This window comes from Panthera pardus, unplaced genomic scaffold (assembly GCF_024362965.1).
Source record: "Panthera pardus isolate Hobbes unplaced genomic scaffold, ASM2436296v1 HiC_scaffold_8, whole genome shotgun sequence".
NCBI lineage: Eukaryota > Metazoa > Chordata > Mammalia > Carnivora > Felidae > Panthera > Panthera pardus.
Genome location: NW_026527013.1, coordinates 101,228,477 through 101,245,491, shown reverse-complemented (window position 1 = coordinate 101,245,491; position 17,015 = coordinate 101,228,477). Strand labels below are relative to the sequence as shown.

Here is a 17,015-nt window from a genome sequence, read left to right as displayed (position 1 = left end):
GAGTGGGGGAGCAAATTCCTCCTGGTGCATACAGATTACAGGACATATTTCTTGGTGCTCATGTACACATACCTCTGCACTACATCCTACTCTGCCATACCATCAAGTGGTCTGAAAACAAGTGCCTTAGCAACATGCTAATTACCGGCCAGAAATGTTAAAAAAACAAAAAACAAAAAAAACCCCACTAAAACTGCAATCTATCACAACATAATCACTTTCTCCAAGTCTAAGACATTCATTAAAAAAAAAAAAAAACTCCATTAAAAAAAAATTCCACATACCACATAACCGTACGAGCTCCACAGTGTTTCCCTTCCACGCAGAGTTTTCCACTCGGTATGATCAGTTGTCTCCACAATACTGCAGCAGGAGCAGCATCTGTAGCTCTAGCCTGGTATCTAATTATATTAGCTACTCCACTCTCCCTTATGAGCTTTAAGTCCCTGTTTTGGCTAATCTTCCTTTTCTCCCCCAGGACTCAACTCCATCATGCACTGTGTCCCCAGACATAAACAAAACCAAACCAAAACAGAAAACATTAAGGGAAGACTAGAGCATCCACTAGCTCACCACTACCTTTGACACCTAACAAAAAAGAAACTTGAGATGCTTTAACAGCTCAAATGAACTGTTAAGTGTACTTAAAAATGGAAGGAAAAAGTGAGCACACTCCACAAACAGGTCTTTAGAAAATTACCATGAAAATCTTGAGTTGGGCATTGACTATTCCAGTGAAGTACCGCTCTGATGCATATGACTATATTAAGTATTGAAAAAAAGGGAGACGGGAAAAAAAAAAAAAAAAACACTATACACTTCAATTGCATACCCAAAACTGTCTCCTCTACACATCCAACAGATAATCCTTACATCATAACTAATGCCACCACCCTTCCAAAAAAGAAAAAAAATATATATATGCCAGTAATCACAGACACGTTAGGAACTTTGTAGGAAAGCACAAAGAGCTTGTAGATTACAACCACCACCTTATCGGCTGCCAGAGTTTGTGTGCGTGTATTTTTAAGTGTTTCGCCCAGCTCCTCCTTCCCCGCTACCAACAGCAAACACATGAGTGAGCTAATCAGCTCTTAAACTGAAAAACCTTTCGATGCAGGCGAGTGATGGAAGATAAAATCTGAGGGGCGGCATGTGGGTCAAATAAAAGTTGTTTTGCAGTTCGCTCCTCCAAGCCCCGCAGCGACCGCAGGGAGGTGAGATTCCCAAAGCCACTTTCACACCTTCGATAATGCACTAGCAAAGAGAAGCCCGGAGAGGCTGAAGTTTCCACGGAGGGAACCGTCGGGGAAGACGCAGCCCGGGAGGACGGAAGGGTTGGGCTCGCTACCTCTGCACACGGGCGAGCCGGGGCTCCGTCTCTCAGGTGAGTTGCTCCTCCGGTGGTTCTCGGGGGACCGTCTCGGGCGGCCCTTGGCCCGCGGCGTCGGCTCGGTCGGGGCCGCGGCCGGCTGCAGCGTCGGGCTGGGCGGACTGGGGCCGCGGGCCGCGCCGGGCCCCGGGAGGTTACCCAGCGAGGCGGCGGCGGCGGCGGCGGCGGGTGGGCGCGTGGGACTGTGCTGGCTGCCCCGCAGGAGCTGGTAGGGCACCGTGGCGCGGATGGGCTGCAGCAGCCGGCCGGCTCCCGCAGCCGGGGCGCAACCCACGCTGCCGCCGCCCGCTCCGTTCCCGCTACCGGCGGAGGGGGCGGCGGGCGGGGAGCCCGCGGCGCTGCGCCGCATCCTCTGCGGCGGGGGATGAGGGGTCTGAGAGGAACTGGAGGAGGAGGCAGTGGACATGGTGGCTCCGCGGGCCCGGGACGACACCGGCCGACACCGAGGCGCGGAGCGGGCGGCGCGCGAGCGTGTGGGAGCCGGCGCGATAGTGCGTGCGAGTGTGTAAGGGGGAGGGGCGGGGGTATCGGGGAGGAGGAGGAGTCTCTTGGCTCCCCCTTCCCAACGCGCACCCCCGCGGCCTCGGCGAAGGGGGAGGGGAAGGCTGCGAAAACAAACGCCCAACGGCCCCAACCGCCGGGCCAGGCTCGGTGTGGCGGTCACGGCCGGGGCCGCGAGGAGCCCAGAGCCGCCGCCGCCCCGGGCATCGCGCTGACAGGGGAGAGGGGCAACAGTCCGGATCACGCAGCCTCGGGGGCCGCTCGCTGCCTCGCAGGGCTGCACGCGCGGGATCGCCTGGCAACTGCAGGGAGGGCCCGGACCCCTGTTTCTGGGGATCTGGGCAGGAGGAAAGGGCCTCGAGGTGTCTGGCTCTCCGCGGATTCCGCGCCACCGCAAACGCCGCCGCCGCCTCCGCCTGCTCCTCACTCCAAATGGCAACTGATTCCCCACCCGCACCCCGCCCCCGGCACCGCCTACCGGCGCTTGGACCCGGCAGCTGCCGCAACGAGCATTTCCATTGGCTCTGCCGCTCTCCACCAGAACTCGAGTGATTGGTTGCAGAGTAGGAGTGAGAGGAGCACTTGCCAGTTAGAGTGGGACCTCCTACTTTGGAGGCGGGGCGTGAGGGAGTGGAAGAGTGAAGAGCGGGGGCTGGGTGAGGGCGCAGAAAGAGGCGTGAGAATTGACAGCCCTTGGGATAAGACGGAGGGTTTGACTGGGCTGACCTAAGAAAGTGGGTCCGTGTGTGTCCTTGCGCGTGCCGCGACACCCACAGATACACACACACACACACACACACACGCCGGTAAACAGGGCTCGAGGACTCCACCCTCCTGGGCCAGTTGTACAACTTGAGACAGAGGACCCTTAAGGCTAATTTTACTTTGCAAGTACACCTGTTCTGGCGGGACGTTTTAGAAGTTGGAACCAGAAGAATATCCCTTCCCCTCTAACTTTAGTAATCGGAGCTTTTGTGGCTAGTAGACTAGTTAAAAGAACTTAAAGGCATCAAAAGCAAAGCCTAGAAGGATTGAAGAGTAGGCCAATACTTTTATAAAAGTCTATCCTAACATTTGTAGTTACGCAGTGAAAAGAGAATACCATCTTATGTTCCAAGACAATAACTGAATTGCAAGGGTTAACCAGGAATTGTGCATCATTACACCATCAGTTAGATATATTAATGGAGGGCACCCTGTTGCCCTTCCCCAGAAGCAGATGGCCTCTTGGGAGAAATAAATGCCAGATTCGCTGTAACAATCCACTGTGGTAAATTTGGTTTTAATTCTGCAGTGAAACTGAAGAGATACAGAGAATTTGGATGACCAACAAAAGCCTAAGTTTACCCTATGGTAAGCCAAGGTTTTAAACCTTATACAGGAACAATTAATTTAATGGTCTACATCAGATACTCTCCATTAATTTCCATGAGATAAAAAAAAAAAAAAGAGAAGTGGGTTATTAGATTGGTCTGCTCTTGGTGTCTGCCCACACTGACAAGCTTCCTGTGATTTCAGGCACTCTATGCAGGGGTTAGTTTCGCTTAGAGGAGCCATCCCTCTCTGCTTCCTTGTACTCTAAGACCAAAAAGCCTACTAGTTTCCGTAAAGTAAATGAAACCCAATAAAAATACAAGAATTGCATCCAGTACTTCCCATTAAGATTGGTGGTAGTTCCTCACTTTATCATACACTAGAATAATTCTAGTAACTAGCTAACATTTAATGAGCATTCATCATGTGCCAACCACTGGTATAAGAATGTTTTATGTGTTAACTCATTTAGCCCTCCAAAAATGCAAAAGGTAGATACTATTATCCCCAGTATGTACTCAGCTAAGTCACAAAAAAGTTAAATGTCTTGCCTGAGATTACTCAGCTAGTAAGTTGGGAGCAAAGAGACTGACCTAGGTAAACTAACATAAGTCTGTGAGTAAGCCCTCTGTTCTAGCACATCACAGCTTAAAGCTGTGGAGTACATGATTGGTAGAGTATTTACAACAGTCCACAAATCTCTTATGTGAGATAAGTTCTCATTAGTTCAAAAGAAATTTTACAAGTGAAGGCAGCCCATTGTGTATTTTTTTTCTTTCCAGAATGACCTATTTTAATTTAAATAAAGTAAAAACCTTACTCTTGCAAATTTGGTGTAATTGATCTATTGTGTTGGTTTTTCCATCTAAAGTAGACTCTTCATTGATTAGGAAATCACATTCTTTTATGAGGAAAAAGAATAGCTTCTTTCCAGTGACTTTTTCAGAATATCAAGAACAAAAACTTTAACAGATTAAATATGTGAAGTTAAAAAAAAAAGGCCAGTAAATTTCTAAGTTGTTGATTTGATTGCAGCATAGTTTCATTATAGAAATGTCCTCTCTGGCCACTCCTAAATATAAGTATGGAACAACCTCAACACATTAGATTACAATAATTCTAAATTTAGACCTAGCCACAGTCATAATGATCAATACTTGATTTGGATCTAAAACCACATACGTAGCCATATTTTAAAGGTTTTCTGTGTCTGTTCAAATTTACCATAGCCAATTACATCAGACATCTAAAGCAAATCTAAATAACCCACACAGACAACTATCATCTTAAAATCCTGTTTTCAGTTATTTGTAAGTCATTATTACCTATTTGGATGTTCAACCAGCTTCTCTTTGCTAAAGAAATCTTGGTCCTCTCTTAAAACTTTACTCTTGTGAAATAAGTACTGATCTTCATGTGTGAGGAATTCAGTCTCCAGACAAATCAAAGGTAGGCTAAAATAAACTAAACCCTGCTTTCAAATCTCCATTTGTTGAGTTCCTAATAATGTTTATTCTTATCAAGGATGAGAGTGGGCTCCCAGGGCATAACAGAAGCTTTAGAAAAATATTCTCCGTAAATTGGAAAACCCTTAGAAGGGGGGGCAGATTGCTTGACTAGCAGAGCACTGTTATACTACTTTGCTAGTTATGGGAGAGAAAGGACCAGTGCAGATTATTTCTATTTGTTGAATATAAGCGTGACAATCTCTGGAAATTAATTTAAGACTTAACATTAGTAATGCCCTCTTTACTATGTTGCCCTGACTAGAAGTAAAGACATTGAACAAACAGTTTGGTGGCATTTCCACCTTTGTTCGTAGCCTTATGTATTGGCTGTCCACCATTAGCTCACTTGAGGCGGAATTCTATTATATTTACTTCTTAGATCATATATGGTAATGGATGTATTTTAGATTAAATTAAAACTTGGAATCATTGGCTACATGTGATTAATATGCAGCCCCATGTGGAGAGAAAAATGAGGTAAAGAACCAACAGGCCTACAGAGCTACCAAAACCTCTCTTTTCTGGTTTCATCCAAGTTTGCCAGGCTGCACATCCAAGGTTCATCCAAATCTAAGAGGCAGTCCGGGCTGTCAGTATTAGCAATGAGGTCATGGCTGAGAGAGAACACTAAACAGATCTGCACTGATGCTCATCTTAAGCTGATTAAACTCTCTTGTAGGTGGATTCCTTATAGCAACAACAACAACAAAAAAAGACTTGCCTGAATTTTAGTCCCTGGCAGATGCTTACAGTAATACTCCTTACTGCTTGTGACAGCCTATGTGCACCTTTGCACTAGGTGTTCCCTCTGCCTGAAAAGTTCTTGCCCCAGATATTCACATGGCTTTCTCCCTCATTTCCACCAGCTATTTACTCAGATGTCACCACCTTCACAGTGGTTCCAGTGTTCTGAAAACCCTTGTTAAAATTGCAAGCACCCCCTCGGCATTACCTATTCTCTGTCCTACTTTTTTTTTTTCAGAAAACTTATCACAATCCAACTTATTATATAATTATTTTTTGTTCTGTCTGCCTAGAATATAAGAGCCATGGAAGCAAGACTTTGTGTTTTATAACTGCTGAATCTTCGCAGTAGTGCTTGGTACATGGTAGACAATCATTATTTGCTCAGTATCGTTGAAAGAGTAGCAAATTTTAACCAGTGTTTGTCCCATGAACCAGAACTGTGGCTTTTATTAGAAAACATACCTATAATCATAGGTATATCTGCTGAAAAAACATAGCCACAGAGTAGAAAAACGTTCTATATGGCTACTATAAGCCATACAGATATTTGCATTAGATCTGGCCTTCAAACAGAAAGCATATCTTGTGTTCTGGTCCTTATACAGGCAAAGTGAAAAATATTAGCCCTAGTGTATCTTGGAGGCTCATCAGAGGTTGGAAATGGACAGTGAAATTGGTGATGGAGAAACAGGCAGTTGAAATTTGCAGAAAAAAAAAATAACCAAGTGAAATTGACAGAGAAGCACCGTTGAGGACAGTTAGGGAATGACATCTGCTGATTTGTAGGTAGTTCTGTCTCACTGTTAGGAACAGTTATTCTCAAGAGGCCTGTATAAAGGAACTGAAAAAAAATGTATTTAAATAGAAAGGAACATTTCATGTAAGTAATAAAAATTTTGCTGTTTCTTTTTCCCTAGTTTTATTGAGATATAATGACATGAGATTGTGTTAGTTTAATGTAATGATTTTGCACTATATAGGTCTAAAGTGTAAAATGATTAACAAAGTAAGGCTAGCTAACACATCTATTACCTCACATAGTCGTGTGTGTGTGTGTGTGTGTGTGTGTGTGTGTGTGTGTGGTGAGAACTTTTAAAATGTATTCTTTTAGCAACTTTCAAATATACAATATAGTATTGTTAACAACAGTCACCTTGTTGTACATTATATCTCCAGAATTTATTCATTTTATAATTGGAAATCTGTATCTTTTGACCACCTTCACTCATTTCCCTCACTGCCCATGGTCTACCCCTGATAACCTCCCATATGTTCTCTGATGAGTTTGGGGTTTTTTAGGTTCTGCATATAAGTGACATCATATGGTGTTTGTCTTTCTCCATCTGACTTACTTTGCTTAGCATAATGCCCTCAAGTTTCATCCATGTAATCACAAATAGCAGGATTTTTTTTCTTTTCTATGACTGAATACTATTGCATTATGTATATTTTATATTTATTTATATATGTTTCCATGTCTTGACTATTGTAAATAATGCTACAATGAACATGGGGATTACAAATACCTCTTTGAGATACTCATTTTCTTTGGATATATACCCACATGTGGGATTGCTACATTATATGGCAGTTCCACCTCTAATTGTGGGAGGAATCTCCATCCTGTTTTCCGGGATGGCTGTACCAATTTACATTTTTACCAGGAGTGCCCAAGAGGTACCTTTTCTCCACCTCCTGACTGGCACTTGTTATCTCTTTGTATTTTCTGGAAAAGAAATTCTAACAAGTGTGAGGTGACATCTCATTGTACTTTTGATTTGCATTTCCCGGATGATGAATGCTGTGAAGAATCTTTTCATGTACCTGTTGACTACCTGAATATCTTCTTTGGAGAAAGTGTCTATGTAGGTCCTTTAACCATTTCCTTTATTGTCTGTGCAGAAGGCTTTTTAGTTTAATGTAGTTCCACTTGTTTGTTTTTGCTTTCATTGTTTGTGCTTTGGGCATTGTATCCAGAAAATCCTTGCTGAGACCAGTGTCAAGAAGCTTTTCCCCTATGCTTTGTTTCTAAAATAAATTCAAGAGGAGCAACTGAAATGGGGGATATTTTATTTCTAAATAGTAAATATCGAAAGAGTGAGTATATAATTCTTCCTACAATGATAGAAAACCGTGATGAGGACCACCAGGTTTTCAGCTTTCATTTCCATAGCAATTTCTATTGCCAACTATGAGGCCAGGGGCACATTCCCTAAGCTGATATATAAGTTGACTGTTATCATTTAACTAGAAGACTATATTGTACAAAGCCAGGACATTCAGAGTCTAAAGATGTGGGGACGAAAGAACTGCAGATATTCTCTTTACATGGTGCGGCATTCCATTTGTTTTAGTTCCAAACATGGTGTCAACAATACATGAGACCAATAGTAGTCCTGTGAAAAGAGGATACTTGATAATTGTAGTATTAATTTTTTAAAGATCACTTTAGAGTGATCAGAACGTGTCCCGGATTAATTTCCTCCTTATGTGTCTGAATTTTACTTTTTACCACATGAGTGAGTTGAGGGACTGTTGTTAAGGCACATTCATCAGCAGTGCTTGACTAGAGAAGTTTCTTATTATTTTAAGCTTTTTGTAGCACACAATTTTCAGTGTCCTACTCAGCATCTTATTGAAAAGGCCCACACCAATATATCTAATAGGCCTATATGAAGGTTTAATAGCACATTACTGGTCACAGGCCTTAGTAACTCCTCACCAAGTTACTTATCAAATGTCTTGGGAGTGTCAGAAACCACTGTATGCTCTGTAGGGCACATCTGTTCTCACACTTTGGTAAACTGTAGTCTCTCAGAGGCAAAAAGCTCTGCCGACAAATAGAGGAAAAATTGTGTCTAAACACAAGTCCTCAAGAGGAGAACCATAAATAAAATACTAATGGAAGTGATGGGAGGGAAAGATCACTTTTGAGGAAAGGCATCAGGAAGAAGAACATGAAGAAGTCTCGTCATCAGGAAGACACAGGATATGTTAGGAGATAATTGGACTGTCTACCTTGATTGACGGTTAATGAAAGATAAATCTGGATCAATTGATGACAGGTCATAGAGGTTGGTAGGTAAGGCTTGTTCTTGATTGAGTACACAGTGAGGAGCTGTCAAAGATTCTTGAGTGGGTGGGGAGAAACTGAGTGCAGCTGTGTTTCATGAAAGTTAATGCAAGGACAGTTTTCAACACAGATTAGAGACTGAATACTGGAAGATGATTTAGCAGACTTGGACAATAATCCATGTGAGTTTAGTTCATGAGAGGGGAATGGCAGAGGATGTGGAGAGGAGGAAAGTGATAGGCCTTCTCAGCTGACGGACCTTGAAAGTAGGAGGTCAGACAACTCTGAAACTTCAGGATTGGAATGCTGGCAGGATAGTAGTGGCTTGAAAAGCATAGCCAGGAAAACAAGCAGGTTTGGTGAGAAGATAATTATGAATTCAGCTGTAAATAAAAGATCCAGAGGATCGAGTGAATCCCAAGCAGGTTCCATGTTGTCAGCACAGAGCCCAATGCAGGGCTCAAACTCACAAACTGCCAGATCATGACCTGAGCTGAAATCAAGAGTCAGATGTTTTACTGACTGGGCCACCCAGGTGCCCCTCTTTGTCTTACTAAGATATAACTGACACACAGCATGGTATAAATTTAAGGTATACAGCATAAAGATTGGATTTATGTATTTGTATTTCAAAATGATTACCACAATAAGTTCAGCTTTAACACCAACCATCTAGTATAGATACAAGAAGAAAGAAGAAAAAAAAATGTTTGAAGGTAGTTTTTAAATGATAGTGAAGTTGAGAACAGCAGAGATAAGGATTTGGGGGTATCCACATAGATAAAGTATTTGAAGCCAGGGGTATAAATGAAGTTGGCAAGGGAGAAAAGTGTAGAAATAAAGGACAGAAGATCAAGGGCAAAATTTTGAGAATTTATACATTAGTGGGGGAGAAAAGAGTTAAACAAAACAAAGCTAGAAAAGAAGGCAGAAAGGAAGCACTCCTTAATAAAATGGAGAGTGTTTGGTGTTTTTGAAGATAAGTTTGGTAGCAGGGGGAGGAAAGACAGAGAGGGGAGCCTGACCATATGTTCAGTTCCCCATGATGACTATTTTATTTCTTACTCTTTTTTTTTTTCCAGTCGTCGAAAACCATCCCCACACCTGCTTACCCTGGTACAACTCCAGTATATCCCTACCATCAGATCTGCAAATCTTTTGGCATTTGGCTCAATTTCTCGATTACAAGTAATACATTTTCTGCTCTCCTACCAAAAGCCATTTCCTCTACTTGTGATTTAAATTCTTCTCTTCTTACCCTCCCTCTTGTTCATCATCAAATGCTTGATTATTCCCAAATATGTACGAACAAGCTCCATCAGAACATTTTTAAAAAGCAAAACAAAGATTCTTGTTTTATCCCTTTCCATCTGCAGCTCTAATTCCCTGATCCCTTCACAGCAACGCTTCTTGAGAGAGTTGTCTACAAGTTAACTGATTTCCTGTTCAGTGTACTTTAATCTGGCTTCCACCCTCATCATACCACTGAAAACAGCTACTCAGTGTTGTCAACAGCCTCCATATTGCCAGGCCCAATCAATATTCCTTGGACCTCATCCTAATACAAATTTTAGCAGTTTTCAACATACTAGGTCAGGCTCAACTTCTTGACAAAAGATCTGGTGGAGTCTAACTGCAATTGCCTGGTCTGCCTGCTACTTTTCTTAGTTTTTTCTCTTTTTTTTTTTCCACACCTACTTATTTATTTTTTATTTTAACTCCAGTATAGTTACCATATAGTGTTATATTAGTTTCAGGTATACAATACAGTGATTCAACAATTCTATACATTACTCAGTGTTCATTATAAGTGTACTCTTAATCCCCTTCATGTATTTTACCCATCCCCCTATCCACCTCCCCGCTCTGATAACCATCTGTTTGTTCTCTGTAGTGAAAAATCTGTTTTTTGGGTTCTTTTTTCCCCCCCTTTGTTCGCTGTTTTATTTCTTAAATTCCACATATGTGTGAGGTCATATGGTATTTGTCTTTCTCTGATTGAATTATTTAGCTCAGCATTATACTCTCTAGCTCCATCCATGTTGCACATGGCAAGATTTCGTTCTTTGTTATGGCTGAATAATATTCCTGTGTGTGTGTGTGTGTGTGTGTGTGTGTGTGTGTGTGTCTGTATGCCACAACTTCTTTATCCATTTCTTTATCAATGGACACTTGGGCAGCTTCCATAGTTTCCCTATTGTAAATAATGCTGCAGTAAACATAGGAGTGCATATATCCCTTCAAATTAGTGTTTTCATATTCTTTGGGTAAATACCCAGTAGTGTGATTACTGGATCATAGGGTAGTTCTATTTCTAATTTTTTGAGGAATCTCCATACTGTCTCTCATAGTGGCAGCACAAATTTGCATTCCCACCAATAATGCATAAGTGTTCCTTTTCCCCTACATCATTGCCAACACTTGTTTCTTGAGTTTTTGATTTTAGCCATTCTGACAGGTGTGAGATGATAGCTCACTGTAGCTTTTATTAGCATTTCCCTGATGATGAGTGATGTTGAGAATCTTCTCATGTGTGTGCTGGCCATCTGTATGCTTTCTTTGGAGAAATGTTTGTTCATGTCTTCTGCCATTTTTTAAATTGGATTATTTGTTTTTTGGGTGTTGAGTTTTATAAGTTCTTTATAGATTTTGGATATAACCCTTTATGGCATATGTCATTTGCCAATATCTCCTCCCATTCCAAAGATCGTCTTTTAGTTAAGTTGATTGTTTCCTTTGTTGTGCAAGAGTTTGTTTTTTTGTTTTTTTTTTTGTTTTGATATAGTTCCAATAGTTTATTTTTGTTTTTGTTTCCCTTGTTTTGGGAGACTTATCTGGTAAGATGTTGCTATAGCCAATGTCGGAAATACCGTGGCCTGTCCTCTTTGGTATGATTTGTATGGTTTCAGGTTTCTCATTTAGGTCCTTTATCCATTTTGAGTTTACTTTTGTGTATGATGTACGAAAGTGATCCAGTTTCATTCTTTTGCATGTTGATGTCCAGTTTTCCCAACATCATTTGTTGAAATGTCTGTCTTCCCATTGCATATTCTTGCCGTTTTTGTTGAATATTAATTGACCATATAATTGTGGGGTTGCTTCTGGGCTTTCTATTCTGTTCTATTAATATGTGCCTATTTTTGTGCCAGTACCATATTGTTTTGATTATTACAGCTTCGTAATGTAACTTGAAGTCTGGAATTATGATTCCTCCAGCTTTGCTTTTATATTTCAAGAAATAAAAGCTTTGTCTATTTTGGGTCTTTTTTGATTTCATACAAATTTGAAGGTTGGTTGTTCTCATTCTGTGAGAAATGTTGATATTTTGATAGGGATTGCATTAAATCTTTGGATTGCTTTTGGTAGTATAGACATTTCAACCATATTCTTCCAATTCATGAGCATGAAATTTCTTTTCATTTCTTTATGTCATCTTTAATTTCTTTCATCAATGTTTTATAGTTTTCAGAGTATAGGTCTTTCACCTCTTTGGTCAAGTTTATTTCTAGTTATTTTATTATTTTTGGTGCAATTGTAAATAGGATTGATTTCATTAATTTCTCTTGCTGCTTCATTATTAACATATAGAAATGTTACAGATTTCTGTACATTGATTTTGTATTCTATGACTTTATTGTATTCATTTATCAGTTCTAGTCATTTTTTGGTGGAGTCTTTAGGATTTTCTTTCTATTCATAGTATCATGTCCTCTGCAAGTAGTGAAAGTTTTACTTCTTCCAATTTGGATACCTTTTATTCGTTTTTCTTGTCTGATTTCTACGGCTAGGACTTCCAGTATTATGTTGAATAAAAGTGGTGAGAGTGGACATTCTTGTCTTGTTCTTGACCTTGGGGGAAAAACTCTGTTTTTTTCCCAAGGAGTATGATGTTAGCAGTGGGTTTTTCATATAAGGCCTTTAATATGTTGAGGCATGTTCCCTCAACACCTGCTTTGTTGAAGGTTTTTTTTTATCATGAATGGATGTTGTACTTTGTCAAGTGCTTTTCCTGCATCTGTTGAAATGATCATATGGTTTTTATCCCTTCTCTCCTTGATGTGATGTATCATGTTGATTAATTTTCAAATACTGAACCACCCTTGCATCCTGGGAATAAATCCCACTTGATTGTGGTGAATGATTTTTTTAATGTATTGTAGGATTCAGTTTGCCAAGGATTTTTGAGGATTTTTGCATCTATGTTCATTTTGAGGATTTTTGCATCTATGTTCATCAGAGATACTGGCCTGTAGTTCTCTTTTTTGTGATGTCCTTATCTGGTTTTGGTATCAGAGTAGTGCTGGCTTCACAGAATGAATTTGGAAGTTTTTCTTCCTCTTCTATTTTTTTGGAATAGTTTGAAAAAAACAGGTATTAAATCTTTAGATGTTTGGTAGAATTCACCCTGTGAATCCCTCTGGTCCTAGACTTTGCTTTTTGGGAGTTTTTTGATTACAGATAAAATTTCATTGCTAGCAATCAGTCTGTTCATCTTTTCTACTTCTTTCTACTTTAGTTTTAGCATGTTCCATGTTTCTAGGAATTTATCCATTTGTTCTAGGTTGACCAATTTGTTGGTATATAATTTTTCATAATAATCTTACAATCCTTTGTATTTCTGGGCTGTCCATTATTATTTCTCCTTTTGTGTTTGTGATTTTATTTGCATCCTCCCTTTTGTTTGTTTTTGTTCTGTTTTGTTGGTGAGTCTGGCTACAGGATTATCTATTTTGTTGATCTTCTCAAAGAACCAGCTCTGGTGTCATTGATTTGTTCCATTGTTTTTGTTTTGTTTTGGTTTGGTTTTAGTTTCTACAATAGAAACTAAATCATTTATTTATTAAATCACTTATTTCTCCTCTAATCTTATTTCCTTCCTTCTACTGGTTTAGGGTTTTGCTTATTGTTCTTTTTCTAGCTCCTTCAGGTAGAAGATCAGGTTGTTAACTTGAGATTTTTTTCTTCTTAAGGTAGGCCTGTATTGCTATAAACTTCCTCTTAAAGCCACTGTTGATGTATCCCAAAGATTTTGGTTTTGGTTTTTAATTTTCATTTTTTTCCATGTGTTTTTTGATTTCCTTTTTGATTTCCTCTTTGATTTTTTTGGTTGACCCATTCATTGTTTAGTAGCATGTTATTTAACCTCCATGTATTTATGGTCTTTCCGGATTTCTTCTTGTGGTTGACCTCTAGTTTCATAGTATTATGGTCAGAAAAGATGCATGGTATGTCTTGAGTCTTTTTGAATTTATTGACACTTGTTTTGTGGCTTAATATGTGATCTACTCCGGAGACGGTTCTCCATGCACTTGAAAAGAATGTGTATTCTGCTGTCTTAGGATGGAATGTTCTGAATATATCTATTTTTTTAATGTTTATTTATTTTTGACAGAGAGACAAAGCATGAGTGGGGGAGGGGTAGAGAGAGAGGGCGACACAGAATCCAAAGCAGGCTCCAGGCTCTGAGCTGTCAGCACAGATCCCGACATGGGGCTTGAACTCACAGACTGTGAGATCATGACCTGAGCCGAAGTCAGATGTTCAACTGACTGAGCCACCCAGGTGCCCCAGTTCTGAATATATCTATTAAATCCATCTGGTCTAGGGTGTCATTCGAAGTCACTGTTTCCTTATTGATTTTCTGTTTGGATGATCTATTGATGTAAATGGGGTGTTAAAGTCTGCTGCTAATACTGTAATATTATCAATTAGTTCCTTTATGTTTGTTATTAGCTGTTTTATGTATTTGGGTGTTCTCATATTGGATGCATAAATATTTACATTGTTGTATCTTTTTGTTGGATTGTCCCCTTTATTATTACATGGTGTCCTTCTTTGTCTCTTGTTATAGTCTTTGTTTTAAAGACTATTTTGTCTGATGCAAATATTGCTACCCAGCTTTCTTCTTACATCCATTTGCATGATAAATATTTCTTTATCCTTTCACTTTCAATATGCATGTATCTTTAGATCTGAAATGATTGTCTTATAGGCAGCATATAGATGGATCTTGTTTTTTAAATCCATTCCATCACCCTATGTCTTTTGATCACAGCGTTAAGTCCATTTACCTTCCAAGTAATTATTGATGAGTATGTGTTTCTGTCTCCTACTCTACTAATCACTCTTGTTCACTGTCCTTCAGGGGTTTTACTTCCTCCAGTGCCCTCTAAAAACTGGGCTATATTCTCTGTTCTCTTCTTGGTTATCTCAAGCATTTCCATGGTATTAAATACTCTAAAATGCTGGCAACTTAAATTAATCTCTCCAGCCCAGACATTTCCTTAAAATTTGGTATTCAGTTGCCTATCTGACATATGAAGTCTCCATGAATATCTGAAAGTAATGTATCTGAACTAGAACTGAAGTCTTAATTTCTATATTACTCCCCCCCACCCCCCCCCACCCCCCGCTTAAAAAGAAGTTTTATCTGGGGCGCCTGGGTGGCGCAGTCGGTTAAGCGTCCGACTTCAGCCAGGTCACGATCTCGCGGTCCGTGAGTTCGAGCCCCGCGTCAGGCTCTGGGCTGATGGCTCGGAGCCTGGAGCCTGTTTCCGATTCTGTGTCTCCCTCTCTCTCTGCCCCTCCCCCGTTCATGCTCTGTCTCTCTCTGTCCCAAAAATAAATAAAAAACGTTGAAAAAAAAAAAATTTAAAAGAAGTTTTATCTGTATTCTGTATGTTGTTTCCCCACTTTAGTAAATGGTATCAACATCCACCTAGTTATTGTAAATAAGATGACCTGGGCAATATTCTTGATTTCTCACTCTCCTTCCTTCCCCAGTTCCAACCCATCAGCTTGTCCTTTCATTTACTTCTCATAAATAGATGTCTAATCTATCCCCTTCTCTCCATGTCCTCTGCTACTGCATCAGTCCAAATTACCATCATCTCTTACCTAAGCTACTGCTATAGCTGCTAGCTGGTCTTTCCACTCCACTCTTGCCTTCCTTAATCGATTTTCTGCTTATCAGTCAGGGTAAACCTGGAAATATATTGGACCATGTTGTTTGCTGCTTAAATCAGTTCAATGTCTTCCAATTACTTTGCAGTCAAATTAAATGAGCTTAAAAGGCCTACCCTGCTCTGGCTTCAGCCTCCTTCCCCAGCTTAATCTTGCTGTTCTCTGCCTCATCTTTTAAGTTCCAGTTGTAGTAACCTCCTTGCAATTACTCTGAAACTCTACTGCAGGGTCTTCACACAGCTTATCTTCAGGCTGAAACACTCCTTCTACATCCCTCACCCTCCCCAGCTTCCCTTAGTGGCTCCCTCACATTCATCATGGCTCAGCCTAAATGTCTCCAGCATATCCTTTGAGTCCTCACCTATGGCTAATAACCTGTAATAATCTATCATTAAGCAAGTCTGTTTCATCTGTAATGCTCATTACAAGTTGCAAATACACATTTGTTTACTTGCTTATGTGGTAAGCCTCCCCCACTAGATAGTAAAATCTCTAAGGGCAAGGGCCTTGTCTCAGTACTTGATCACTTAACGCCTAGCCAGTGCCTAGAATATAACAGGTGATCAATAATTATTTGTTAAACCTTTATTGGTGCCTGAGTGGCTTGGTTTATTGAGCATCTGACTCTTGATTTTTGCTCTGGTCATGATCTCAGCGTTGTGGGATCAAGCCCTGTGTCTGGCTCCATGCTGAGCATGAAGCCTGCTTGGGATTCTCCCTTTCTCCATCTGCCCCTCTCCCCAGCTTGTGCTCTCTCTCTAAAACTAAAATAAACAAACAAACAAACTTTATTGGATACTGATAGCTTTCCATTTCCTGATTTCAAACCTTGCATGACCCTATTAAACGTTCTGTGGGAAAGCTTCCTGTAGTCTTACGTTAAAATCTTTATATTAAGATTATATTATTTTATATTCTATATATTCTTTATATTAAAATTAAAGTCTTATAGTAAAAGTATTGTTTCAGTTACTTGAATAGATTTCTGTTCTTATAATTGAATGATCACTAATAAAGTTTGGAAAAGATGGGGTTACCAGCAATTTCAAATGCTACTGAATGGGCAAGAGGGTTAAAGCTACACAAAAAATCATTCTCAACACTGGTAATCTTCAAGCCAACACTATAAAATGTGGCTCCATGGAAGCCAGGTTACAGTGGGGTCATGAGAAGATTAAGAAGGTAGATGTAGCCATTGTAGAATGTTCTTTTGAGAAATTTGACAGTAAAACTAAGGCATGAATTAAAATGGGATCCTGGGGTTCAACAGAGACCAAGAAAGTATATGTTGGGTTGGTTTAACAAGAATACAGAAGAAATGTTTATTGCCTAGAAGCCAAAGAAGCCAAAGGAGAAAAAAATGAAAAAGCAAGCTTTGAATGGGGAGGAGGATTCATAGATACAGCTTCCATGAGGCAATAGAGAATTTGATCAAGAGTGCAAGTTTGACAAAAAGGGACCATGTTTCCCACCCCCCCCCCATATGGGAAGAAGGGAAGATAAGAGGGTGGAGGTA

At 40.3% G+C, this 17,015-nt stretch overlaps 1 protein-coding gene and 1 long non-coding RNA gene across 5 annotated transcripts in view; one reads left to right on the top strand and one right to left on the bottom strand.

The window, feature by feature from the left end:
• Positions 1-1,918, bottom strand: part of GLCCI1 (glucocorticoid induced 1) — a 104,699-nt gene extending 102,781 nt beyond the window's left edge. Inside the window, exon 1 of the mRNA XM_053898288.1 lies at positions 1,352-1,918. Coding sequence (XP_053754263.1) covers positions 1,352-1,799 — 448 coding nt within the window. The 5' untranslated portion in view covers positions 1,800-1,918. The remainder of the gene's footprint in view (positions 1-1,351) is intronic.
• Positions 1,072-17,015, top strand: part of LOC109263740 (uncharacterized) — a 204,652-nt gene continuing 188,708 nt past the window's right edge. For all 4 annotated transcript variants that reach the window (XR_008420618.1, XR_002078362.2, XR_008420616.1 and 1 more), the window contains exon 1: positions 1,072-1,387. This is a non-coding gene — a long non-coding RNA (uncharacterized LOC109263740). The remainder of the gene's footprint in view (positions 1,388-17,015) is intronic.